This window comes from Catharus ustulatus, chromosome 8, assembly GCF_009819885.2.
Source record: "Catharus ustulatus isolate bCatUst1 chromosome 8, bCatUst1.pri.v2, whole genome shotgun sequence".
In the NCBI taxonomy this organism is placed as follows: domain Eukaryota; kingdom Metazoa; phylum Chordata; class Aves; order Passeriformes; family Turdidae; genus Catharus; species Catharus ustulatus.
This window is the reverse complement of record NC_046228.1, coordinates 14349335-14376177: the sequence shown is the minus strand read 5'-3', so window position 1 is coordinate 14376177 and position 26843 is coordinate 14349335. Positions and strand designations below refer to the sequence as shown.

General features: G+C 52.1%; 1 protein-coding gene across 8 annotated transcripts in view; it reads left to right on the top strand.

The window, feature by feature from the left end:
- Positions 1-26528, top strand: part of LOC116999304 (dynamin binding protein) — a 34199-nt gene extending 7671 nt beyond the window's left edge. For 3 of the 8 annotated variants that reach the window (XM_033065850.2, XM_033065849.1, XM_033065848.2), the window contains exons 2-17: positions 1230-1408; positions 3594-3716; positions 4250-6187; positions 18028-18215; positions 18817-18916; positions 19403-19550; positions 20051-20068; positions 20745-20944; positions 22013-22143; positions 22376-22480; positions 22672-22800; positions 23223-23555; positions 23976-24158; positions 24233-24431; positions 24529-24980; positions 25284-26528. In XM_033065850.2, the coding sequence (XP_032921741.1) occupies positions 1264-1408; positions 3594-3716; positions 4250-6187; positions 18028-18215; positions 18817-18916; positions 19403-19550; positions 20051-20068; positions 20745-20944; positions 22013-22143; positions 22376-22480; positions 22672-22800; positions 23223-23555; positions 23976-24158; positions 24233-24431; positions 24529-24980; positions 25284-25469 (4578 nt within the window). In that variant the 5' untranslated portion in view covers positions 1230-1263 and the 3' untranslated portion in view covers positions 25470-26528. The other 5 variants (XM_033065851.2, XM_033065855.2, XM_033065853.2 and 2 more) reach the window with 5 other exon arrangements.
- The last annotated feature ends 315 nt before the right edge of the window (positions 26529-26843 follow it).

Below are 26843 nucleotides of genomic sequence, written 5' to 3'. Positions count from 1 at the left end.
GCTGGGCGGCGCTTGGAGCGGGACTGCTCACTCTCTGCCGCTCTGGGAGGGGAGGAGAGCGGCTCCCACGGCAGGGAAGCTGTGTCCGAGCGGCAGAGCTGGGGCTCTGCCTGTGCAGTGCGAGGAAAGCAGCGGGTGGGGAGGGCGCGGATCGCAGCGCTGCAGAGCGCAGGGCTCTGAAAGCACCGCGGAGAGGTGCCGGCAGTGCTGTCCCGTGGATGCACTGGGTCAGAAAATGAAAATAGATCACCTCACTGGTCTGAGGTGAAACTGAGGAGTAATCTTGAAGTTTCTGGTTGCTTTGGGTGGCTGAACCTTTCTGTTCCCATCCTGAGGAATTTGGAAGGAGGCAAAGGAGCGGTTTAAGCTGCAGGACTGCTGCTACCTTGGTGCACTATATTTCCTTGACAGTGAGGCTGAAAAGCAGAAATTACACAGAAGTGTGTATTCAACAGCCACTTCCAGAGGAAGGGGGAATCCAGGACATAGCCTTTGACAAGGAGGTATTCGCCTGCTTTCAAATCTCCTGCCAGGAGGAATTTCAGCCTTGGCTCCCAGAGCCTTGGACAGGGTCTGCACCCTCATGTCAGCCTGACTTCTGCCAAAAACCATGGTGAGGCCACCCAGGGGGTGTCTGAGCCAGGCAGAAGGCAGAAAGGATATTTGCAGTCAGGTCTGAGAATGAGGATGGTGGTATGAGCTTGCCCGAGTGGACTTTGTGCCTCTTCTCTTGCTGGGCCAGAATTGTGGTGCTGGTTCAGCATGCAGTTCCTGTGGCCCTGAGTGGTGGCATGGGGAGGGGGATTCCTGTGCCCATCCTGCCAGAGAATGTGTGGTGGGACGTGCAGGTGGGTGGTGCTGGCTGCCCACCAGGCCCTGTCAGGCTGAGCCCTGCCCCACATGTCAGGGAAATGCTGAGCTTCCTCCCCTCCTCTTGCTTCCTTCCTGACGGGAATTCACTTCCAAATTTCTTGCTGCTTGTCCCCCCTCTTGCAAGACAAACACATGATCACAGAGAGAGCCAGAGGGGTGGGACAAGGCAGGTTAGACCATGGGGGCTGCATTGCTGCACCCCTTTGTCTCCTGCAGCACATGGCGAGGGGTTGGCAGGGAGCTCGGGTCAGGATCTCCCTACATCTGCCTCTGTGCTCAGGAAGGCTTTTACTTCCTGAGCTTGTGTGTGGTAATTTAAGTGTTTCTGGGTGCTGACAAATTTCTCACTGTCTCAGCTTTAGGCACTGATCTGCCTTCAGACCCTGCACAATGGAGGCTGGCTCCGTGGTGCGGGCAGTCTTTGATTTCTGTCCCAGCGTCTCTGAAGAGCTGCCCCTCTTCGTGGGAGATGTCATCGAGGTGCTGGCTGTGGTGGATGAGTTCTGGCTCTTCGGCAAGAAGGAAGGTGTCACAGGTAAGAGCTGGAAGTGCCTGCACCTGGGTCCATAGAAGTGCCAGCTAAATGTCCACTCCATGAGCACATCTTCCCTTGGTGGGGAAGGAACTGATTTGATTTACTAAATCTTTCATGGGACTTTGAGAGTGTGAGTTGCCACAGGTCTCCTGCTAGCTTTGTGTCAACTATTCAGACAGCTTGTGTGTTGTTTTTTGAGAGAGGTTAGTGGAGAGCTAGTTCTTGAGGAGATAGGAGTTTCACGATACTGGTTGTTCAGTCTCTGTAGCTAGACTGCCGATTTCCTGGCTAATTTGTGTGCTGACCTGCTGTGGCAGTGGAAGGGGAGAAAGGAAACAGATGCACTGAGAGTGGAAATGCGTCTACTCTGGAAACCAGTCCAAGTGACCTTGTCAGTGGAGGTAGAGCAACAGTGACCATGTGTCCCCCCAAGCCCTCAGTCTCAGCCCCACTTCTTCCTTTCTGCTTCAAAGCATCTTGCACAAATTGCCATCTAGGTGCCTGAAGAGGTGTGCAAGTCTCTTAAACTTTCAGGAGGGTGTAAGAAACCTCTGAAGCAGCAGAATGCTCTTAGCGAAACACTAAGAGTCTCATAGTCTCTGTTTAGGCAGCTCTTTCTCATCTTAATCCTGATGTTAAGAAGATGTGTGAGCTCTTGGGGAGATGAAAGCCAGGCCACTTCAAAGTCTTAGCCTGCCGCTGTCATCAGCATGAGGGTGGGACTGATTTCATCCCTGGCTATAGAGATGGGGCTGCTATTGTAGCAGCCGTCTGGTCTCTCCTAACAGCCACAAGCTATCTACTATCTGAAACTAAGGTGGACAGGAGCACTTCCCTCCTGTGTTCCATGTGACTGATAAGTGGCATTGAATGAACATGTGCCTGATCTTATTGCTGCTGCTGAAGTCACTGGGCAAGGATTATGTGTGCAGTTTTCAGCAGAGTTTTGTCTCCCAGTGTAAATGGTGAGGTTGTTCAGTAGAAGATGAAGCTATTAAGGAATAACAAACAGATGTTTGTCATAGCTCAAAGATAAACATGCTGAAGTCACACTGAATGTTTTTAATGACCTTTAACTCAAAACCCAGTTGCATTCCTGCTTTCCCTTGGAACATCTGCTGTAGTTTTCTGCCCAGCTTTCTAACTTAAAGTTATAGGAATTGAAAAAGCACTTCAGAATAGAAGCTGTGGAGGTGCTGCAGCCTAGTACTCATTACTCTGTGGAATAATTACAGTAACTCCATGTACAGTAATTCCTTTCTCACAGTATTATGTTGTTTCCATGTATAGAGCAGGAAAATAAGACAAGGAAAAAGAGAGTTGGTTGCAGCAGTGTATAGCAAATGCCAAATTGCCTAAATACAGTGCAGAGCTCTAGGTGTCCAGGATATGGTGTTTCCAGGTTTTATTAGAAAATATTTGGTCACCCAGAGGCAATGCTGGGTGTGGTACTAGCCCATACCTCATCATATCTCCTTGACTCAAATTATATAATAAAGACATTTTTAGTGGCCTTTGCAGTGGGCTCTGCCATGTAGTTTGCTCTCAGGACTGAAATTAGTATCTGGTTCGGTATCATGTGGTGGCCAACAAATGTGCCATGGTGAAACAGGTACACAGAATGACAAAGGGGGGGAGGTCCCTGGAGTCCCAGCAGTGCTGAAGCTGAGACAGAGCCTGTGACTCACAGGTGTGGCCATCCTGAGTGTATCAGTCTGAATTCTGTGCTGAGGCAGCACAGGGGCCAAGCCCTGTGGAGGAAGGAGCACCAGGTGGATATGCCCAATCAGAAGACACTGGTCTTGTGATCCAGCACTACTGGATCTCTTAGTCCTCACCATGGGTCTGAGTTGGGAAGGAAGCAGTAAGGGCACAGAAAACCTAGTATATCTGTTCCTGGAAGCTCCATGCTGATGGCACAGTCCCAGTAATGCACAGCCTGTGGTTGCCTGGAGTGAGCCAAGGGCTCAAAGCTTTTTATTCTCTGTTAGCTCTTATGTACTTAAAACCCCAGGAATTCCTGACTCGAAGACTCATTCTTCTTCCACCAGGCTATTGAGGCACCCAGGGTAACTGGGTATTTTCCTTCAGCAAGAGGTGAATAGATCCCAAAATCTGGAAGGAGGGTGGAGATGGTGGTGGGTCACACAAAAAACCCATTGCTGACAACTTGTTCTCCTTTTAGGGCAGTTTCCTAGCAGCTTTGTTGAACCTGTGGATATTCCCCCTTTGAAGCAGGGAGAAAAACTGTTTGTTTGTACCAATGACTTCACATCGCAAGAGCCAGGAAGCTTGTCATTGCAGAGAGGTAATCTCCATTCCCTTCCTTTGCTTTGCATCTCAAAAGCCTCACCTGTCCTTCTGGATGGATGAACTTAGTCACAGCATCCTGCCTAGAGTGACAGAAGAAAGAGGTGACTCTCCTAATACTTCATGACATGGGTCATATCAAATCCACCATGGTCCTCTGGGCTTCTGCCACTTTGATATCAGTTTTTCACGATCTGTCATTACTCATGGAACTCCAAAAATTGGCATCACCTGATCATAATAAATTTACAACTGCCTTTTAATTGACATCTAATCTCCAAGTCTTAGACTTGCATTTGGGGGAGAATGAAAGCTTTGATGCACCTGCACAGCTTTGCAGCCAAACTGTGTCTTAGATGCACAAGAAGCTGCTAATAACTTAACATCTTAACTCCATCCTGTGCTTGTGTGCATCCCCAGCATGCACTGTGCTCTGACAGAGTGCCACCAGGAGGGAACATGGGGAGGCAGGAATAATGTGGGAAGCAATAATGAGAGCAGTTTTGAACTAGTGTGTCTCATTCTCTGCAGGAGACTTGGTGATCCTGGGGGGGTCCCTGGCCTCCAGCTGGCTCCAGGGCAGAAGCAGCTGGGGTTCCAAGGGCTTTTTCCCCTCATCATGTGTGAGGGAGCTGTGCCTTTCAGTTCGGAGACGTCAGCTGTCCCAGAGTACTCTTGTGGAGGTGCCTGCCTACTCACTGGGCCAAGCCCGGGCCCTGATGGACCTGTCTGCTCAGCTGGAGGAGGAACTGGACTTCAGGGAAGGGGATGTGATCAACATTGTCGGTGTCCCAGAGCCTGGCTGGTTTGAGGGTGAGCTCAGAGGCTGCAGGGGCATCTTCCCAGAGGGTTTTGTGGAACTGCTTACTCCTCTGCGAGCACCAGGAACCTCAGTGGATCCAGAGCCCACAGGGACTTGTGACACCAATGGGACAGTAGAGGTGCCCCCCAAAGATGACGAGGAGCCAGGGAGTACTTACGGTGTTGCCCTCTATCAGTTCCAAGCCCTGGAGTCCAAGGAGCTGGATTTCGATGTGGGTGACAGGATTCGGATCGTAGGCATTCTGGAGGATGGCTGGCTGGAGGGGGAGCTGAGAGGAAAACGTGGCATCTTTCCATACAGATTTGTAAGGCTGGAGGCCTCTGAGGCTTGCAGGGAAAAGGTGAATGCTGGGGATCTGCAAGGTGAAAGCAGTTGTGGATTGACCATCCATCAAGAGCCAGAAGGCACCTGCTCTGGAACTCCTCCTTTGCCAGGGAAAGATAGCAGGGAAAAGGAGGATGGCTTGGCTGCGTACCCTGAGCCTGCCCCTGTTTTGTCTGACAAGGCAGGGAGGTCAGAGAGTCCTCTTGGCAGTGACTTGAGACAGCACCAGGCCTTTCCCAGCACAGGACACCAAGAGCCACATCCCAAAGGCACGGTGGGCTTGGTCCTCTCTGACCACACAAAGACAGTCAATGGTGTTCTCCCATCTGCTCAGCTACCTTCCCCACAAGGCAACAGGCCTGGCCAAGGTGAGCTGGAGCCTGGGGGGACCATTTCAGCCACCTCAGGAAACTCAGAAACTCACATCCCCCCTAAGCATGAAGGAGACAGCCCCACTGTGCCCTTGCAGGCTCCCCACTTCCCCCAGAATCCTTGCAGAAGCCAAGCAATTTCATCTCCTAATAGCTTGGCAGCATCCCAGCTCCAGGAGAGCCAGAGCAGGACCCAGGACCTAGACAATTGGATGGACAGTAAACTAGAGAAGTCCAAGCCCTGTTCCAGCTTAGGAACTGCCCAGGTGAGCCTGGACACACGGTCTGGGAGCTGGGGGGAGTGCTGCCCTCTTGCAGTGCAGGGGGACAGCTGCACGGACCTGGACTCCAAACTGACAGAGCAGCTGGCCCAGTTTGAGAAGAGTCTGTCAAGTACTGGTGCAGAGCAGGACAAGGTCTCCCGTCACTTCTCTATCTTGGACTACAGCTCTGAGAAGGACATTGTCCGTGGGTCTCCTGAATCTGTGTCCCACTCCAGGCAGGCAGAGAGGAGAAGGGCCCTGAGGCCACCCCCTCCTCGGCCCAGCAGCCTCGGGACAGCCGCTGTGCACACGCAGGGTGGCCGAGGGCCCAAAGGCAGGTCTCTGTCCTTCTCAGTCAAACCCTCCCGGCCTGCGCCCCGGCCTCCATCCACCTACCAGCGCAAGAATGTGGCCCCTGCACAGCTTCAGCCCAGCACCCCAGAGCAGAGGGTGGAGGAGGGACGTGAGGACTCAACACAGGCAGGATCAGCCTCCTCCAGCTCCATCCTGCTGACTAGAATTGGAGAGGTGGAGCGAGATCTGGAGGTGTACAGCAAGACCCGTGCCGAGCTAAGCCTGATGCTGGAGGAGCAGCAGGATGAGCTGGTGAGAGCAGAGACCATGGAAAACCTTGATTTCTGTGACTCCAACATTGAGAGCCTCAGCATGGAGCTGCAGGAGTTGAGAGGTGAGTCTACAACAGCATGGGATGGGGAATGCTTCAGGAGCACAGGTGCCTCTGCTGTTTTACAGATACTGTTGAAGGCAGTCCTTTATACCCTTTAATTCTTGATTTTGATCATTTTGTAAGCACTGTTGCAGTACAGATCGTCATGATTTTGCCTTGAAGAAACACAGTGTCTTTCTCTGGATATCCCTTTGCCCTGGTCTTCCCCACCCCCTTTACCTTCCAACTTTTCCATCTCCTCTTCCAGCCCCACCATACATCTAGAGCCTTCATCTCACCCACTCCCAGTATGTCCAGGATGGAAAGCGAAACCACTGCTGCTGCAGTTCCAACCTCCCCTCATCCCCTTATCTGCAGGGGAGTGAGCAGCAACTTCAGAGTGGTTTTGCTGGTGGTCCTGCAGTTGAGATTTGAGTTGATGTCTGTGCTGTGACTGCCCTCAACCTGTCAGGGCACTGGGTTTCCTGTGGTTTCTGCTCTGGTGCTGATACAGACCTGTAGGGATTTGTTATTCATATGAGAAGGGGTGCACAGAAGGGGACTGAACCTCATCTGGGAGTGGGATGGATTAGTGGGCAAAAAGTAAAGCCTGCCCCTGTGCTCCTGCCCATCCATGGAGTTCAGGACAAGAAAACAGCACTGTTCTGTTGGTAACAGCAACAAAGAGCTTAAAATTGTGGTGTATCTGTAGCTAAAAATGTGACTTTTGTTCTTGCACCCCAGAAAAAAATTACTCAGGAAAGAAGAATTTCCCATTATTATATCAGCACATTTGGTCTTTGAAACCTAAAGATGCCATATGAAGATCAGTGCTGTTAATTATGTTACACTTGATATTACAGTAGACAAATGGAAAGATGGGATCATGTATATTGTCTCCCACAGTCCCTTCCCAGGCCTCTACCAGGAGCTCTGACACTGCAGTTCGTTACTGAAACCCACGACATGCAGGAAATGTGGGCACTGCATGCAGGAGATGGAGCGAAATGCCAACTCCTGCCTGGGAGTTACTCACTCTGACTTCATTGCTTGCATCCTCCCACTGCTTAATCAGCGCTGGGGAGTCCAGGCACTTTGCTGCACAATGTCTGAGGCAGAGCACATGGCAATGAAGGATAATGCAGGCACACCAGGAAAATAGGTTGTCAGTGGTGTGTGAAAGGGATGTTTAGAAAGGGGTCTAGAGGATTTGAAGTTAGATGAAATAACTTAAAGGTAGGAAGAGGAAAATCTAGGCTGAATCTCAAGGGAAATTTTCTGATGGGATGGATCTTGCTGGGAAGTGTCTCCTACTGTCCCAGTGCTTTCCTGGCAGAGGACTGATCCTGTGAAACCTCAAGCTAGTATCCTTTCAGTAGTCCTAGGGGATTTTTCTCCATTTCAAGAGAGCTGTCTAGCCCTGTGATAAAGATTTGTCCAAGCTCTGTCATATCCCCTCTGATACATCTGAGTGTGGCCAGAGAGTGTGTCTTGCTAGCCCAGCTCCAGAGCAGCAGGCAGAACAGTAACTTAGTGTTGCATGAGCTCAGCAAACGTGTTTGTGCCATGCCTGACACGACCTCTGCCTTACCACTGTTAGAGGACCATGGAGACACAGGAGGTAGAAAAGCTTTCACTAAGCTTTGACCAGCAACCAAAGCAGGGCAGGCACAGTCTTACAGCAGGAATAGTTCACAGTGGGGAATCCAGCCCCTCAGTGTATCTTTTGGGAAGCCAAAGGAAGAGTAGAAAATATATGATTTTCTACAGTAAATGTTTAAAATCATCAGGTTGCTTTTTTGGTGTGTCCTGGGAGCACAGTGGGGTTACACTGATCACCAGGCTGGGGCAGGATCAGTGCTTGCCCTCCTGCAGTTGGAGTGGGAGAGTCCATTGGTTTTATTTTTGTCTTCTACCAGCTGAGAGCATGGGCTTTGCGTTCCTAACAAATGTTGCAAGAACCTGAGATGTGGATGACAGCTACAGACTCTCACGCTCTCTGTCAAGGGCATGTTGTGGCTGTCTCTTGGTTTCTTATAGGAGCTCTGTGTTTGGCATGGAAAATTGGGAATATGTTGTGCCCTGCAGTGGGAGGCATTACTGGAGTGCTTATTTCTGTAGACTTCTGGAAACTTATTTTATGTGTTGGCACCAGAGTCCATAACCCAGGTAATCCCTTCAAGCCTGTTCCTGCCAGCAGGTGGACCAGCTGTTCCTCCTGGAGCAGGGAACCATGCAGCTGTGACTGCATGGCACTGTGTAGGCACTGCTCTGTTCTGCAGAGAGCAACTCCTCTCCTGATCCAAATGTGACTGTGGATGAGGGCTGGGAAGAGGATGGGCACAGCATCAGGGTTGAGCCAGGGACAGCCTGAAGGCCTCAGTTTTCCCCAGTGAGGTGTGGAGCAGAGCCCAGCCTCCTCTAGACCACGTTGTTTCCTCCATGCCATCAAGGGTGGGAAGAAGAAGATCTGGTAGAAGATCTGGTCTCCCACCTCTGCTTTGTGGCTTCCTGCGGTGTCACACATGCCGTTTCCCTTCCCTGAGGACATTGGTCTGGGGCAGGGCCTCTGCATGCTCCAGTGCCCTCCTCTTCCCTGCCTCAGAGCTGCCTGCAGAGAGGTTTTGGCAAAGCCGCAGAGCCGGTTTGGGCGGTGAAAGCCTGCCCAGCCTGGCTCCCCTCCTCGCTCGGGGCTGGTTACTGATTACTTTGGGCAGCAGGTGGAGGCGGCCAGGGCTGCCAGCGATTGGGCCCGTGCCTTTGCAGGCTGGTTTCAGGAAGCAGCGTTTCACTTGGGACGGGAGTGCTGGAGCAGAGTGGAGAAGTGGCGTCAGCCTGGGGTTGGGCTCAGGGAGCAGAGAGTGAGGGGAGTGGGGCCCTGAGCCACACCCCACAGGACTATGTGCACCTGTCCTTAGAGGAAACACTGCATGGAGGATCCGAGACGGGAACCGCGGCTCCTCAGCTGGGAATATGAGGATTGTTGTGCCGTACGGAGAGAGGACGTGGCTGGCTGCAACAACAGACCCAGGGTGACAAGGAGGCCGTACCCAGGCAGCCGAGGAGCAGACAGTGGCTGGGACAGTTCCAGGAGACGAGAGGATATCTCCGTGGACCAGCAGAGCAGGAATGAAGGCTATGGAGGTTCCTGGAAGGGAGACATGCAGTACATGGACTGCAGGAGAGCAGACAATGTTTGGGAAGACAAAAGACAGCATATAGAGGACAGAAACTATGAGGTGTATGAAAGGGACAGTGTTCAATACAGAAACTGCAGTTCTGAGATAAGAGGAGGGCGTAACAGAGAGGACAGAGTACCTGGGCAGTATAGGGAGAGAGGAAGGCAGTATGGAGAGGATAGAGGCCTTGGAGGCTGTAGGGAGGGGGGAAGGTGGAATCAGGACAACAGAGATCCTAGGGACTACAGTGAGGATGGAAGACGTTATAGGAAAAAGGAACTGTGGCACAGGCAAGAGAGGGACTCTGGGGAGTATAGGGAGAGGAGAAGGCAGTATAGAGAGGATGGAGGCAGTCAAGTATACAGGGAAGGGGAAAAGTGGTATAGAGATGATGAAAGCCCTAGGACATATAGAGAGCAGGAAAGGCCACATGTAGGTATCAGGGACCAAGTAGAGGAAGAAGACGTGGAACAGCACAGGAGGCCCAAAGGCCATGTCATGGGTCACAGCAGTCCAGACAGAGGTTGTGAAGTTGCTGCATTTTCAGTCAGGCCCTCAGGAGAAGGAAGCGTGCCCCTGGGGTCAGGTACCTGCTACACACAGTTTGAGACACGCGGCGTTGACTCCCACGGCTGTGGGGAGTTGGAAGGAGAAGCCCCAGGGCCTGGGATGCCAGCCAAGAGCAGCAGTGGAGCAGAGCAGTCGAGGGTACGCACGGGCCGGCCAGACTGGAGCCAGGTCTGGGAGCAGGAGGCCGAGGAAGCAAACAGGGCGGGCTCTGTGCTGCAGCGAAACAGCTTCTACAGACGGACGGCTCCCAGTGCCCTGCGGCACTCAGAGTTTGTGCAGACCAGGAAGAAAAAGCAAGGTACACAGGGAAATGGTGGGCAATTCCCTTGGGCGTGCCTTCACCCTGCCCTGGCACCAGGGCAGCACTGGGAGTCTGGTACACGTGGGTGGCCAGCACAGACAGGCTCCTCTGTGGGCTTTACTGAAATGAGCATCATGGTGATCACCCCTGCAGGGGGCTTTTGCAGAGGCCCAGGTGGGAGGAAAGCACAGGTGGCACAGACTCAAGGCTGTCCTTTCTGTTACTCCTACGTGTTTTAGGTATACCCTGAAACTTGTGGTCCTGATTTGTCTGCTCTCTCAGGGCCCTGAGGATGTTCCTCGTGAGGGAAAGGGTTAGATGCTGGGGTCATTCCCTCTTTATGAATACATTCATAAACTGCCATCATGAATAGATTTTGTGTTGGTAGGAACCAATTCCTGCCTCTGAGTATGAGTATAGCAGCTGTTCACAGACAGCAAAAAGCAGGAAATAGAGAAAGCTGTTGTAGCACTCAGATATATGCAGAGAGCAAGTACTCAGAGTTGAATAATTCACCTGGGCAGGATACTCAGGCACCTGTGTATTGGGGGGCTGTCATCAATGGAAATCTCTTGCATTTGTCAGTACTGCAGTGGTCCCTTGCCTGTGCTACAACAGTTGTGTGTCCTGGGTCCCCAAGCAATCCCCAGGTCTCCAGTCACATCAAATAGCACCCTGGAGCTGGGGAATTACCAAAGTGGAAGGCTTAGGCTGTCCTGGCATGGGTGAAATCATTGCATTGACTCTGTGGCTGTGTCAGAGTCAGCTGCAGACAGATTTGTACAGCTTGGCTTGTTGTTGCAAGAATGTTGGTGGGCAGGGAGAGGGGAAGTGACAGCAAGGTGCTGGGGTCTGTGCAGAGGGACAGAAGGAGCCCTTCTTAATGGACATACCTCCATGTGTCTGAAATGCTGTTTGTTGCTGTGTCCTTTCTGCCAGCATCTGCCTCATGTAGCTGTGTGTGTGAACTCTGTGAAGTGGGATTGAAATGGACAGGAAAACTCTGCAACAGCCAAAGTGATGGCAAAGCTGGAGGCAGTGACTGCCTTTGCCTTAGCATGAAATCAGTCCTCTGGAGATAACCTGATTCAGCAGGCTCCGATGGCTGCATTTCTGCACTCTCAGGCCGCCCTGTCAGGATGGGACTTTGCTCAGCTGTGTCCCCAGGGTGAGGAAAGGGAGAGGCTTTGCAGTTCCAAGACATCCAAAGGGCAGTGGGGGAGCCAGGAGGAAGCCAGGAACAGAGTGGGATGGGAAATGGTCCACAAAGCCTTAGGAGGCTGGAGCAGTGCTGGTTTCTCCAGCTTTTGCAAGAGATGAAGAGACAGACTGTGATGCCAAGTGGAAGCCTGTGCTCTCTGGGGTTATAGACTTCTTCCCCACTGTGGCAAGCTCAGGGGCACAGGAGTAGCTTTGAGAGGTGCTGGGCAGGATGCCCTCATCAACAGCACCAGTGTCTCACAGCAGAACAGGAGAGATGAAAGCTCCAGATATTTCAGACACTGTCTGTCCATCCCGTGGCCTCTTTCTGGCTGCAATTGTCTGTTACTTTCCTCCTGTTGCCCTGCTGGGGCACAGTGCTGGACCAGCAATAGCCCTCCTTGGCATGTAATGCTTTGCTGCTGTAGCTGGCTCCATGTAAGATCCCACCAGCACCTCCCCAAAAGAGTTCCCATTGTGCTTGGCAGCAGACACCCTCCTATGCAGCTGGCAGGAAAAAGCTCTGGTTCTCCCTCAGTGTGTGCTCCAGGCACCTTTTCTAGTGCTGTTTGCTTCTCTAACAGGTTCCTCCTCCATCCACTGAGTAACAGAATTGGGGACTTGCCTCAGTAGAGATCATAGAATCATGGTTTGGGTTGGAAGAGCACTGGAGGAGCATCTAGTTCCAATGCCCCTGCCATGGGCAGGGATGCCACACACTAGATCAGGTTGCCCAGGGCCCCATCCAGCCTGCCTTTAATACTTCCAAGGCAGTAGAGATGATCTTTTCTGTTAGCCAGGGTTATCACACTTGTTACAGATTTCTGTCTGGGTGACAGCTGCTTGGTTAGAGCACCCCTTCTGCGATAAGACTCAGATGTGGCTGCCTGACACATCAGCAGGAGAACCCACCTGTTACAGTTTTGCTGCTTAGTCACCATCATTCTTACAGGTTTTGCATACTAATGTGCTGCATTTCAGCTCTGAACCCCAACCTTTTTCTCCTAAATTAGAGCTTTTTAGTTGATGGATATTCTTCTCAGGCAGGTATTGCAATTAAGTATTTTTTCAGTCTTCAATTCTTTGTAGTGAATGGAGTCTTAAAATACCCATGTCAAAGACTCACAGGAAAACCTTTAAGTGTTTATTCTTCCTGATGCTCACTCATTTTTCAGTTCAGACGCTTTTAAAACAGTGGACTTCAGAGCTGGGTGAGGCATTCTGGGTGGGTATCAGCACTAGTTTACTTTGCTATGCTCCTGTGCCCTTGTCCAGAACCTCTGTGGTCCTCTACAACATTCAGAGAACTCTTGCTGAATTTTGTCTGATCAAGCCAAAAAATTACTGCCCAGACTACAATCCTGCATGTGGCTGCATTTCTTGTTCCCGTTAATACATTAATGCATTTGTCTGCATTAAACCTGCTTGGTTTGAATAATTCCATCTTATTCAGGGTACCCTGGATCACTCAGTGACTCATATGCCTCGTCTTTATTTGTGATCCTGTTGAATTGATCTTCACTTCTCTGTATGACAGCAGTGATTTTCCATTTACTTTATTATGTAGAATTAACTAAACACAGTCTCTGGAGAACCTATTTAGAAATGTCTTCTTTTCTGGAGAGTCTCCACTCCACTGGAAGTGGATTTTTGAGGATTTTTTTTTTCTTTTTAGAAAGAAATAAGCAGAAAATGTATAATTCTATCTTTTTGCCAGGTTTGCTAAAAATCGTACTCTCTCTGCCTTCTTGCAGGATTGTGTCAATGTAGGGTTTCCTTTGTCCTGGACAGAAATAAAGGTCCATTATAATGTAGCATTTTATTTCCTCATTTAAAAGATGAAAACTGAATTTTACCATCCATGGATTTTTCTTGATGTCTTTCTTTTCTCATTTTTCTGTGCTTCAGAGTTCCTGGTGTGTCTATTAATCTATTATCTGGCTTTCTATGTTCATTTATATATTTATATTTGCTGTCTTTATTGAAGCACGAATGCAGAACAGATTTTTCATCAGTACTGTTCTCCCTATGTTTTTTTGATTGTCTATTTAAAACATCCTTTTAAAGAACTTTCAGCTTTTCTTTTGTCCATTAGTGGTTTTGCTCACACTTTTGTTGATGTCCTGCCTCAGCTTTAGCAGCTTAGCTCTTTTACACCATCATATTACTTCACTTTTTTCTGTATCAAGGGTTGGAATCATCCTCTGCTCACACTGAATGCCATGGGGCTGTCTGGGCAACCAGAGGCTGTTTGGGGCCATGGTTGTGGTTTTATCTGGCATAGAGACATCCCAACCAAGCAGTGTCTGCATTAGACATGTTTGGGACAGCAAGCCGCTCCAATGGCCCTGGAGAAGTATCCCTGTTCTGTCCCTGTTCAGCTCTGGTGTGTTACCACTGTCTGGAGTAAGAGTTTCCACCGCAGCCAGATCCTGCTCCTGGCAGCGAGTTTAGCCTTTTGCTCAGATTAATTATCCCCTGCCCTAGTTTCATCGCCTCCCCTCTCGTGGTCGGCAGTGGCTCCTCCCCTCCTGGCCTCACATACTTCAAATATTTGCAGCTGGTTTGTTTTGTCCTGAGTCACTGCTTGACTGTGCTGAGCTGTGGGGCCGGGCGCAGCTCCACCGGAGATTCCTGGGATTGTCCCGGCGCTGATGGGCGGCAAATCTTTCTCCAGGTAGCGTGATTGCCTGCCGGGATGCTGCCAGGTGAGCCCTGGGGAGGAGCCGTGCAGACCTTTGGGAGAGCCCTGCAGGGTGCTGGACATGCATCCCGTTGGATCTGGTCTTTGTGCATCAGCTCTGCTCCCAGAGTGGGGCAGGGAGAACCTCTAATTGCACCCACTAGGAGGCTGGGTAATAACAATTCCAAGTTTTTGTTAATTGGAAGAAAGTTGATGCCAGTGGCATTTCGCAGACAAGTGGGATGAGCCGTGTGATTGCAATAGCACATCACAGTCTCCCCAGGAAGGGCAGAGGTGGGAGAGTGCTCCATCTTCACACCTCATTGCCAGGCTGGGTTATGAGCTGCTGTTGGATCTCTCATGGGTCCAGCAGGGATGCTAGCAAAGCTCAAAAGCAGGTGCTCTTGGGAAGCTCAGCCCATGAAATCGAGGAGAAACAGAACAGAATCTGAATCTCTGAAAATCGTGATTGAGAACATTGTTTTTGGAAATGTATTTCTGAATGCCTATTTGGCAACTGTGTCATGGGTAAACATGAGTTTGTCACTGGATTGGAATTTGGTGGCTTCATTAAAAATACGAGTCAATTCCTGCAGGCCAACAAAGCCCATTCAAGCTGTGGTGTATGTCTTAGCATCTCCAAAGTTGATGGGCATGATGAATCAAATTGAAAGGTAACATTCAAATAGAAAATCTGTGAGTAAAATGGAGATGTGTTTAGAAAATACTTACTAGATGACCAAAATCCACAGCTGTGAAATTGGTGGGTTTAGTTAACTGCTTAATAAGCTTTATTTAGGGAAAGCTGCTATTAGACATACAAGAATGTGTGACAAACAGGAAAAAATAAATTCATCACAATTAACAGAGATAATATGAAATACAAAAAGTGAGAGTTTTTAAATGCATCAGAAACAAACACTAAGTAATACATATTGGTCAGATATAAGAGCCAAATATTACAAATAAATTCTCTATTTGAATATTTTGAGCTATGTTTGGAAGGAAGTAGGACAACTTTGAGTTCATTGCTGAAGAAGGATGCTGGACTAATGATAAATAACAAGAGTTGTAGGAGACTTGACTGCAATGTAACCTTGGTTTTGAAGGAATCTTGACATTTTCAGAAGGAGCTAGAAGGCCAGAGGACAATTGATTTGTATGAATTTTCAAAATCATGTAAATACTGATACAGTGTAAGTGGATAGAACTAGCGCCCAGCGTTGTGCCAGGTGAACCAGGGCTGAGCTGATGGCTACTGTGGGCTTAAAATCTGAGCAGGGAAGGTTTTAATTTCCCTTCCATAGGCAGGGACTTGAGACTTGCCAGACAAGGGTATCACAAAGCTGGCAATCTCACAAGTGTGGGTTGAATCCTTGCCACAGGGTACTTTCTGTAAGGGCCTGACCTAGATTTACGTGCCTGGGGTTTGCTTGGTAGAGCGTGGGGAGCTGCTGCATTTGCCAGCAGTGCTGGGCATCCCCAGCTCTGTTTTGGGGAGCTGGAGCCAAACACATGGTATGACTGCAGTTTAGCTATGGCTAAGGCTGGGAGCACAGCAGGGTTATTTGGTAGTGCAGTAAACTCCTGAGGTGTCCTGTACAAAATTGTGGTGGCATTTTGGCTGGGGCTAAACATAAAATCCCCTTCTTTGACCAAAGCAAATGTAATCTTTTCTATTTGTCTTCCCAAATGTTGCTCTATGGGTCATTCCTGGCTGTAGTTTTGGCTTATCTTAATTTTCAAGATTCTTCCCAGCCCACCCCATGCAGTAGTATCATCTCACCCGCCCACCCCCTCTGGGTTTCACACACCTGTTTGCATTGCAAATTAACATCTTCCTGTTTCTTCCAGGCTGCCTTCCCACTTGAGCTTGCTCTCCTCCAAAACAAATGCCATGCCTTCTTCAAAATAACTCATTTGTTGTTATTTCATTAACTCTCCGAGCCACGAAGGCCTGCTGACTGTATTATCTTGGTGTTTAGTTGTCCCTCCTGTACATTTTTCTGCTCGTATCCTGTTCAGTCTCCTGCTGTGTCTCGGGATATCCCTGTGGGTGTTTGTGGAGGACCTTGCACAGCAGGGCCGAGTCTGCTGCTGAGACTCTGCAGATGCTGTGGAAATGCAAAGAGCAAAACCAGTTAAACCCAGCATCTGCTCCAAGGCCCTCCTTGTGGATTCCTGCTGCATTTGAGTTGATAAAGTTCATCAGTGGGGAGTGCTGGAAAGCCAAGACAGGCTCTGATGGGGTTAGTCTTAAGGATACTTGTCAGTAGGAATCAGTGAGGCCTTTTCTTCCGTGATTGCCTACTAAATGTAGTGCTGGCTTTGTCACTGAATCCTCCTCTATGGAGCTGGTTGTTTTTCCCTCTCCCCAGGCTAGATTTCAAGGCAGGGCAGCAGAGATGCCAGCTTAGAGAGACAAGTATCTTCCCTCCCACACTGAGGGCATCTGTGTTTCAGCTGGGTTTCCCATTTGCCAGGCTGGCACTGGGAACGATTTTGAAGTTGTTCTTTCTGTGCAGAGAGGCACAGTGGTTCATCCTCAGCCCAGGTAGCTGTAAGAACTTGCTGTTTGGTGCTGATGCTCCTGGTTTCTGCGGCGGCTGCTCTGCAATGGGAAGGGCTGAAAAGAGCTGTCATGGGTTCAGATAATCACGGGCTGAGTCAGTATCTCAGCTTGGGTGTCTTGTCTTTCTCAGGTTGTTTCAAGTTGAAGACCCCTGCCTAGGGGAGCAGTGGACAGGATGCTTAGGCTGGGCAGCAGTTTTCCCACGTTTCATGCTGCAGGGCTGGGTACTGCCATCACCCCACAAAGCACGGCCAGGGGCTGCTTGCAGCCCACCCAGCAGCTGGACAGAAGCGCTGGGAGCATGGGGGTCTCTTGGGGCTGTGCACAGTCTGTGCTGCCAGGATGAGTCCCAAGCCCTGCTGGGTGTCCCTGGGATTAAGCAAGGCTGAGCTGAACCTCTGTTGTCCGACGCTATCACCGGAGAGGTCAGGGACCTGGGGATCTGGAAGTGCCTGTCCTGCAGAAACATTCCTAGAAACGCTTGAGCTGGGGCATGTGTGCGAGTCTAAAAACAATTCCGCGGATGGAGGGCAGCTGGGGCTCCGCAGCAGAGGCGCATTTGTGGAATTGCCACCAAACGGAGTACCCGAGGCAGGCTGGCGCTGCGAGGGGCTCCGTGCTGCCCGAGCTGGGGGAGACCCGAGTGCCGCTGCCTCAGAGGGCGGGGGGAGCCCCAGGCCGCGGTTTCGGTCCGAGGGCACAGCTTGGGAGGCAGGCAGGTGGGGCCGAGAGCGGCGGGGCCCGGGACTCCTCGGGGGGATGAAATGTCTCAATGGCAGCGGGAGGGGGCTGGGCCGGGCCGGGCCGGGCCACAGGTGGCACAGAAAACCAGGAGGAGAGGCGGCCGCGGGGCCCGGACGGGGCCGAGGAGGGCGGCCCGCAGCCCCGGGCCCTGCGGGCGGGGCGGCCCCGCTGGCCGGGATCCAGCTCCAGGCTTTGCCGTGCCCGGGGCCCGCCGCTGCCATTGAGATGGAAATGCCCCGGGCCGGGAGAATGGAGACCCTGTTCCCAGCCTGAGGGAGGGGCGGCCGCCATTGCCTAGGGGGGTTTCCCTCCGCGTCTGCTGCTCGCCGGGGCCGCGGAGTTGGAGAGCGGGCTGCGAGAGGAGCCGGGCCCCGGCCGGCATCAGGGCAGACCGTGGGGAGCAGGTTTGTGGGCAGAGTTTGCGGCGCTCCTGGTGCTGCGAGGGTGGGCTGTGGGAGCAGCCCTGGGGATGGCCCCTCTGGAAAGGCCCTTGGACTCTCCATAGTGCTGTTTCTCGGTCTCATAGGTTACATGTGGAGCAGATCAGTGCTGTTTGTCTCCTGCCCTTCCATCCTTGCTGGAGCATGCTAATCTCGCTTATCTGTCTTGCAGAGATGACTCTCTTGTCCTCCCAGACACCATCGCTGGAGCCATCCTCGGCCACCACTGAGAGCGCAGAGCAAAGGATGCTGGAGAAGAGGGCCAAGGTTATTGAGGAACTGCTCCAGACAGAGCGGGACTATATCAGAGACCTGGAGATGTGTGTGGAGAGGATCATGGTACCCCTGCAGCAGGCACAGGTAGGAGCTGGGAAGGGGGGGGAAGCTGTGGTGCAGCACTGGTGCATTGGGGTGAGGATGCTGAGTCCATTTAGCTCTCAGAGGTGACTATGCAGGAACCCATAGAGGAAATTAAAGCTATTCCGAGGGGAGGAGGGTGGTTCCCACAGCTCCCTGCACGTGTTGAAGTAAGGTCATCTGCTTTGGGATCCTGATGAACTCTTTTCCTTGCTGGAAGTGAGAGACGTGGCAACAAGTATCACAGATTGATTTTTTGGGGGGGGTGGGAAAAGTTTTTCTTCATTTGGTTGTAGATTAAATTCATCAACAGGAGAAATAAGATATGGGGTCTTGGTATGGGGACAGATTTAGTGGGAGGAAAAAGAGAAAACCAGGTGAGCAGAGGCAGGAGTAGAATTGCTGGGAGAGAGGACACTGTGGTAGGACTCATAAGGAATGAGAGTTTCAGTGCTCTGGGGGACAAGGGAATGTGTATAGGAGTCACACTGATGAGAGGATGATGAAACTGAGGACTGATGGGTTGTAGGAGGGCAGTCGGGGGGCTGTTGAGTCTAACTGGGACATGTTCCCCATCCAGGACATCTCTTTTCTCATTCACTAGATGCAAAACATAGACTTTGAGGGCCTTTTTGGAAACATCCACATGGTAATTAACTTCTCCAAGCAGCTGCTGTCCACCTTGGAGGCTTCAGATGCCATCGGTATGAATTCTGTTGTTACCTTTTTTCAGAAAGCTGGGATGGGCATTGCTACTGGTAGGGCATAACAGTTTAAATGGTGGGAGAGGATCACTGGCACTGGGCTTTCTCCTCAGTCCAACAGCGAAGCTAAGGAGATCTTGTGATGCCCCAGGGGTCACTATGCTGAGGCAGTGCCTGTGGCTGTCCATGGTCCTTTGCCCCAAAGTGCTGCCAGCCTGAGCCATTCACACCTTTGGCTGCCTGTGCCTTTGCTCTGTGGCTCTTGTGACCAGTGTCTCCACTACTCCCCCTGGGAGATCTGGATTGATTGAGCTCTCTGTATTAGTGGGTGATGAGGAGGGGTCCTGCATGCTGTAGTAGCAATGTCTTCTTGACCTGTGTGTGTGGAATGGGGACACTAGATGTCTTTTTGAGAGACACACTAGTGTTTTTGGAGGCAGCTGGGGACCAGGAGACACTGAAGTTCTGCTTTGCTGCTGTCTGCAGGGCCAGTGTTCCTGACACAGCGTGCAGAGCTGGAGAGTGTCTACAGGGTGTATTGCCAGAACCATGATGAGGCCATTGCACTGCTGGAAACCTATGAGAAGGATGAGAAGTTGCAGAAACTGCTTCTGGACCTGCTGGATAGCCTCAGGTTTGAGTCTCTGGCTGTGGCAGCCATCAGGCTGGGATTGGGAGATCAGTTTCCAACATCCCTGCCTCCTGTCAACAGTGTTTAGACAGTTCAGGTGGTGACTGGAGAGGGTCTGATGGTGGTACTGCATAGTGGACCAGGCTCTGGATTCAAATGGCCCCTTGCCCCCATGCACACATGCTGGGAAACCTTTAGACCTTAAAATTTGTATAGAAGCCCCTGATGTATAGAGAAGGTGGCATGTCCTGGGCTGAGGGCTTCTGTTCCCCAAACCCTGAGCCACCATGGCTGCTGAGGAAGGAGCTGCTTTGCCTGGGCTCCAACTTGTGGAGGTAACTGCCCTGGGTGCCGGCAGTGCCGATAGCTGCTCTGGAAGGACAGGGCTGCCCTCTGCCTTGGCAGCCTCACTGGCAGGCACAGACACTGGCTGTGGGATTGCACACCTGCCACCCCATTAACCCTTGCTTTTCTTTGCATTTTGGCACTCTGTGGGCCGGCAGGAGCCTGTACAGTGAATGGTGAGTACTTCCTCTTAGTCCCTGCTTGTCTGTTCGGTGTTGGTCTGGCCATTCCCTTGTAACTAACCTTCTGCCACAGTCTGGGTGCATGCTGGGGTGCCCTAACAGTGCCTTGTGGAGGCACAGCTGGGAGGAGAGGGGTGTCTGTGGCATGACTGCAGCAGAAGCAGTGGGTGGGCTGCACAGGTAGGCAGCACAAGTGATGAGGCAAGGGGAGGTCTTGGGCAGGAAACAGAATTTGGGAACCCACGGCCCCAAGGAGCCAGGAAAACCCTACACTGACTGTGGTCCTGCAGTCTGTCTGTCCTGCACTCGGGTACACATCTGGGCAGTTGGTTGGTAGAACAGCATGTGAAACAAGTGGCTCTCTGGCAAGTGTGAGGCTGTGCCTGTGTGAGATTTCATGGTGGGTCTGGTAATGAAGATGATCCTGGCTGGGAAGTATCACCTGGTGTGAGTCAGGAGCAGAAACCTGGGGTTGATCTGAGAGCACCAGGAGTTCAGGAGTGCAATGAACTTGTACATAAGGGTGGCTTGACTGAGGGAGTACATTTAGAGAATGTAGATTTAGAGGCATTGGAGTTCTGGCTCTGGGTGGCACTGGTTTGAGGGGGCAGAATGTGTGTGGCAGAGCTGGACTGACACCTGATACATCTCTTTTGTTGTGACTTACCAGGGGTTGCACAAACTACATTAACCTGGGCTCCTTCCTCATCAAACCAGTGCAGAGGGTGATGCGGTACCCGCTGCTGCTGATGGAGCTGCTGAGTGCTACCCCTGAGGCTCACCCTGATAAGGCACCACTCACAGCTGCTGTCCTCGCAGTCAAAGAAATCAACGTCAACATCAATGAGTACAAGCGCCGGAAGGACCTGGGTGAGGAGCTGGGCGGTGCTGGGCACAGAGAGACAGGAGTGGGTGTGCTGAGGTTGGTGTCTGCTGGGCACTGAGCCTTAGCTGGCAACTGCAGTAATGGAGGAACTCTCACTGCTCAGGGGAGCTTGGCCCCATCACCTTTGTAACTGCCCTTCAAGTAGTGGCTCATTGTGAGCAGATTCCTTTCTGCTTTGTCATGTCCAGCCCACCTGGCTCCACCAGCTCTCCTCCTGGATTAGGAGCTGTGGTTCTCCCACATCTCTCATGGCCTTCAGGCACGAAAGCTGGACACAGTGCCCAAGTGTAGCCTGGGGCTGAACAGAGGGAGAAAATTACTCCCTTTGATACCTGCTGGCCACCCTCCCCGTTTTCCCTTGGAAGCCCCTGGTTCATGCAAATCTTAAACTCCAGTCTTCCCTTATAGCCCCACTGAAGCTGAGGTGAAATAGGTTGCCTGTAATGATTGCTTGCATTTTCTAAATACCTTCTGTATTCCTTCTGTAGTCCAGGGACTATTGTACACCATCTCCTATGTCATCTTATGCTGGCACTATGCATAATCTGTGGAAGAGCTTGAATGGTTTGTCTGCAAACTGTCAGGCATCTCAAGAGCCAAACAGGTGGCACAGTGCTGGAAGGGATGGGAACTTATGATACAATATTTTACAAGGACATGTAGTGATAGGACTGGATAATGGCTTTAAACTGAGAGAATTTAGATGTAGATTAGATATAAGGAAAAAGTCTTTATAGTGAGGATGGTGAGGCACTGGATCAGACTACCTACAGAAGTTGTGGATGCCCCACCCATGGAAGTGTTCAAGACAAGGTTGGATGGGGCTTTGAGCAACTTGGTCTAGTAGATGTCTCTGCCCATGCCAGAGAGGTTAGAACTCGATGATTTTTAGGTCGTTTCCAACCCAAGCCATTCTGTAATGTTATGTGGGGTCTTGGGACTACAGAGACTTGGGGAAGAGGAGAACTAAGAAGGTGATTGTTGATGAGGTATTGTAAGACATGGGTGTTTGTGCTTACAAGGGTTTTTGATTTCTGTATCAACTTCTTTAGTGCTAAAATACAGGAAAGGGGATGAGGATAGCCTCATGGAGAAGATCTCCAAGCTCAACTTCCACTCGATCATCAAGAAATCCAACCGTGTGAGCAGCCACCTCAAGCATCTCACAGGCTTTGCACCCCAGGTACTGTGCATCAGGTGCCCTTAGACCCTGCAGTGCTTCTCCAGAGGTATCTGCTGGCCCTCCACACCCCTTCCCCCCGTGCAGCTCTGATCCAGGCCAGCAAGGCAGAGGGAGCTTAGGGTCTGAACCACCCCCCTCTGCTGTCCAGCTTGTGGGCAGAAGGACCCCAGATCTTGCAGTCTGGGAGGTACTGAGTCCTGCATCTCCTCCCTTGAAACATTTTCTCTCACAGCTAAAGGATGAAGCCTTCGAAGAGACAGAGAAGAACTTCCGGATGCAGGAGCGTCTGATCAAGTCCTTCATCCGGGACCTTTCCCTGTACCTGCAGCACGTCCGGGTGAGCCACTCTGGGTGTGATACCAAGCCTGTGGGGCTCCCCATGCACTGCTCCTCCTGTCTGCATGGTGTGACCCTGCACTGCCTCTGCCCATGGCTCCTGCCTCAGCTCTGTTGGGGCTGGCTGCCCGGGGCTGCCCTGGGAGCCCTTCTGGCCAGCAAGCATGGCTCAGCTCTGTCTCCCTGGTGCAGGAGTCAGCTTGTATGAAGGCACTGGCAGCAGGGAGCATGTGGGACCTGTGCACAGAGAAGGGAAGTGGGGACTTGGACCAGTTCCAGAAAGTGAATCGTCTCATCAGCGACCAGCTCTTCTCCAGCTTTGTGAGTGAGGCTGTGCCCCTTTGAGGCCCACCCTGGTGTTCTGCTGCAGATGGGCAGGCCCTGGCTGCAGGGAGGGTAACCTGGGAGAGCTGAGAGTTTTCCTGCTTCAGCTCTCCCCACCTGAGAGCTTTGATGCCCAACAGTTTAGGACTGTGCCTGTTATATGCATATTTTTTCCACCCTACCTGAAATACTACAGCTCTCTACAACTAGTGGTTCAGGTACTTTGCATAGTACTTACATAACCCACAGTTACATAAGATTATAGAATAATTGCTGTTGGAAGGGCCCACTGGAGCTCCAGTGGGTGCTACCAGGAGACAGTCACTGTCAGGGGGAGGTTGTGTGCTGCAGAGTGAGCTGCTGGCCTTCACAGTGGGAGAGAGCACCTTGTCTCACCTCACTGCACCTCTGTCCACCAGAAAGAGCGCACAGAGCGGCTGGTGAGCTCGCCCCTGAGCCAGCTGCTGAGCATGTTTGCCGGGCCCCACAAGCTGGTGCAGAAACGCTTCGACAAACTCCTTGACTTCCACAACTGCACCGAGCGAGCGGAGAAGCTGAAAGACAAGAGAACACTGGAGGAGCTCCAGTCAGCACGCAACAACTACGAGGCCCTGAATGCCCAGCTGCTGGACGAGCTGCCCAAGTTCCTGCGCTTTGCCAAGGAGCTGTTTGCCAGCTGCGTGCGGGGCTACGCCGAGGCACACTGCGACTTCGTGCGCCTGGCCCTGGAGGAGCTCAGACCCCTGCTGTCGGTGGGTTCCTGCAGTGCAGGCAGCACCCTGGGCTCAGAGCAGCACTAATCTGTGCAGGGTTTGTCCCTGAGCCTCACTGGGACGTGTCACATTGTGAGGGAAGCTGCTGCTGCAGTTTCAGGCCACAAGTGACCTGTGGAGGACTCTGTGGGATGGTGTTGGGGCAAGGATTACAGGGTTATGTTGCAATTGTGTGTAGAAGGCTCTTAGAGCAGTGGCAGGAGAATGTTCACCTGGGAGAATCTCTGGTCACAAGTTTGAGGACTACTTAGAGCTGAGTCCAGACAGGACTGCAAACCTGGGCCTGATGCAAATCACAGGCAGGACTTAGACCCCTGTCATGGTTTGTGCTGTAGCTCTTGGCCACTTCTACCAGCAGCTGTCACCTAACCAGGATCCCCGACTTTGCTCTGATTCCAGTTGCTGAAGGTGTCTGGCAGGGAAGGGAACCTCATTGCCATCTTCCAGGATGAGCACAGTCGAGTCCTCCAGCAGCTCCAGGCCTTCACCTTCTTCCCAGAGTCTCAGGCGGCTCCCAGGAAGACTTTTGAAAGGAAAAGCATGGAGCGGCAGTCTGCGCGGCGGCAGCCCCTTGTTGGCTTGGTGAGTTCCCTCTGCCTGGTGTCAGGGCTTGAGAGCCCAGGACAGCCACTCACACCTGCCTTGTTCCTCTGCAGCCGACCTACCTCCTGCAGTCGGATGATGTCCGAGCTGCCCTCCTGGCCCGCTATCCCCCAGAGAGTCTCTTCCAGGCAGAACGCAATTTCAATGCTGCCCAAGACCTGGATGTCTCCCTGTTGGAAGGAGACATTGTGGGTGTCATCAAGAAGAAGGACCCCATGGGCAGCCAGAATCGCTGGCTCATAGACAATGGGGGTAGGTGGCTGTTCCCTGCCCTTGTTGCTTGCTGTGAGTCCCCTCCTCTGGCCTCTCTTTGCCCCAAGCTGAGCTCCGTTCCTCTCCCTCTCTGCAGTGACGAAAGGCTTTGTGTACAGCTCCTTTCTGAAGCCCTACAACCCCCGCCGCAGCCAGTCAGACGTCTCTGTGGGCAGCCACTCTTCCAACGAGTCGGAGCACAGCAGCTCTTCTCCCCACAGCAACGCCACCCTGACCTTCAACCCCAGTGGGGCGGCCGTCACTTTCACTCAGAAGCCCCTGCAGGACTCTGTCTCCCCAGCAGACGTGTACCAGTCCTCACAGCCCCCACTGGAGGTGGACTCGGCCTGCCTGCCCCAGCTTGGCTCTGGTGACAGGACAGCCCCACTGGCTGGTACAGGGAGATCTCAGCACCGCTACAGCCGCCCTGAGCTGGGCAGCAGCCCCAGCTCTCGCAACGGGCACCCCACCAAAGCTCATCTCAGGTCCGTGCCCTCAGTGGAGGACAGAGACTCTGGACTGGAGAACAGCGAGTCAGAGGGCAACCAGGTGAGTCTTCAGCCACCCTCGTGGGGCTGGGGATGCCAAGGGCTAACTGCTTTGTTTGGCTGGGGACTGAATCATCCTCCTCCCTGGCAGTGACCAGGAAGATGTAGGAGGTGGGGAGACCTTTTCTTCCAACAACAGAGGCACAGAGACACAGAACCAGGCTGTAGCTAGGGGTGGGAAGAGGCCAGGATGAGGCCAGGGTTGTCACAGGGGAGAAGAACAAAAGCCCACCCATCCTATGCACTGTGAGATTAAGGAAGTGTGGTGTGACCATCTAGCTGATGCTCTCCCCTTGTCTGGCAGGTCTACTACGCTCTCTACACCTTCAAAGGCCGAAACACCAATGAGCTGAGCGTGTCAGCTAACCAGAGACTCAGGATCCTGCAGTTTGAGGACATCACAGGCAATCAGGAGTGGTGGCTGGCTGAGGCCCACGGGAAGCAGGGCTATGTGCCCTCGAGTTACATCCGGAAGACAGAGTACACGTGAGGCAGCAGACAGCCTGCCTTGTTCCTGCTGGGACTGCTAGGGTCTGGGGGAGGCTGGCCAGCCCTCCAGCCCCCACTGCTCACCCTTAAGGCTATGCCTCTCAAGCTGTGCAGTGCTCCTGGGCCTCAGACACTGGCTGTCATCACTCCTTCAGGGGAGGAAGGAGGGTGGATTGACCAGGTAGGCAGGAAGCAGGCAGCCTCTGTGAGGGCAGGGGTGAGTTTACCTCTGAGGTGTGTTTGAGCCTCCTGTGTCCAGCCAGGAGCAGGGGAGCAAAGCTTGGGGCTGTTGCCTGCCCAGAAGGGTAGGGCTTGACTCAGGTTGCGGAACTGCTGTGGATTTAAATTGTGGAAGGTTAATGCTGAGTTTCTGGAGATTGTCTTTAGTCAAGTAGTATTAAAAGCAACCCAGACTTTGCGAATATGCTCCCTGTGCAGCAGAAGCCTGGTATCACCTGTCTCTGTAGGACTCAGGGTGGGATATTTACACTCTGCCTGGGGAAGCAGCTCTGAGGTCTGCTGGGAATGTTGAGCTCCTGGGAGCGCCTGGGATGGATGTGGGCTCTGAAACCCTCACAACAAAGCCCCTAGCAGGTGCCTTCTCCCTGTGCTTGGTCTCCCAAGGGCCTTGGCCTTTCTGAGGTCTGCTGCTGCCAGCAGCCATCAGGTTCTCATGTTCCATGTGAGCCAGAAGCCCAGAACGCCATGCCCTTGTCAGCATAGTATTGGCTGTGCCCAGGACCCATCTTTGCACTGACATGCCCACCTGGCTGCTCTGGGCTGGGACAGGGCAGAAGGCAAAGTACAAGCTGTCCTCCAGCCTGGTTTTTGGGGTATGTGACCAGAATTGCCTCACCTGTGCTTTCCTGCACAGCATTAGAGAGTGCCGACATTCTGGAGTGGCAGGACTGTCCCTGGGAGGGCTGTGGTGCCTTTTGCTGGGTTGGTGTGTGATACTGCTGCTGCCCTGTCCTGAAGGAAAGAGGATCCTTTCATGGGGCAATGTTTGTATCCCCTGTACTGCTGCTCTGCAAATAAAGATTTGCCCTTGTGTATAGAAGGTGCCTTTGCAAGTATTGGGAGGCCTGGGAGGAGTGTCTGGCAAGTGCTGCAGCCTTCATGCAGACCCTACAGGGCCAGGAAAAACATTTCCCTCTGGTGGGGTCCACCATTCTAGTGCCTTGGTGTTTGTGCCAGCTGCAGCTCAGGCATGAGGAACGTTCTTTATTAAGATGAAGTGGTTGCACTGCCCTCTGCCCCCAGCTGTGTGTTACACGACTCGAGCTCCAGGGCAGTAGGAGCTGGTGGGGTCAGCGTTTGCCCTGCTCTACGTGGGCACCTGCTCCCTGCAGGTGGAGGTCTGGCTCGAGAACAA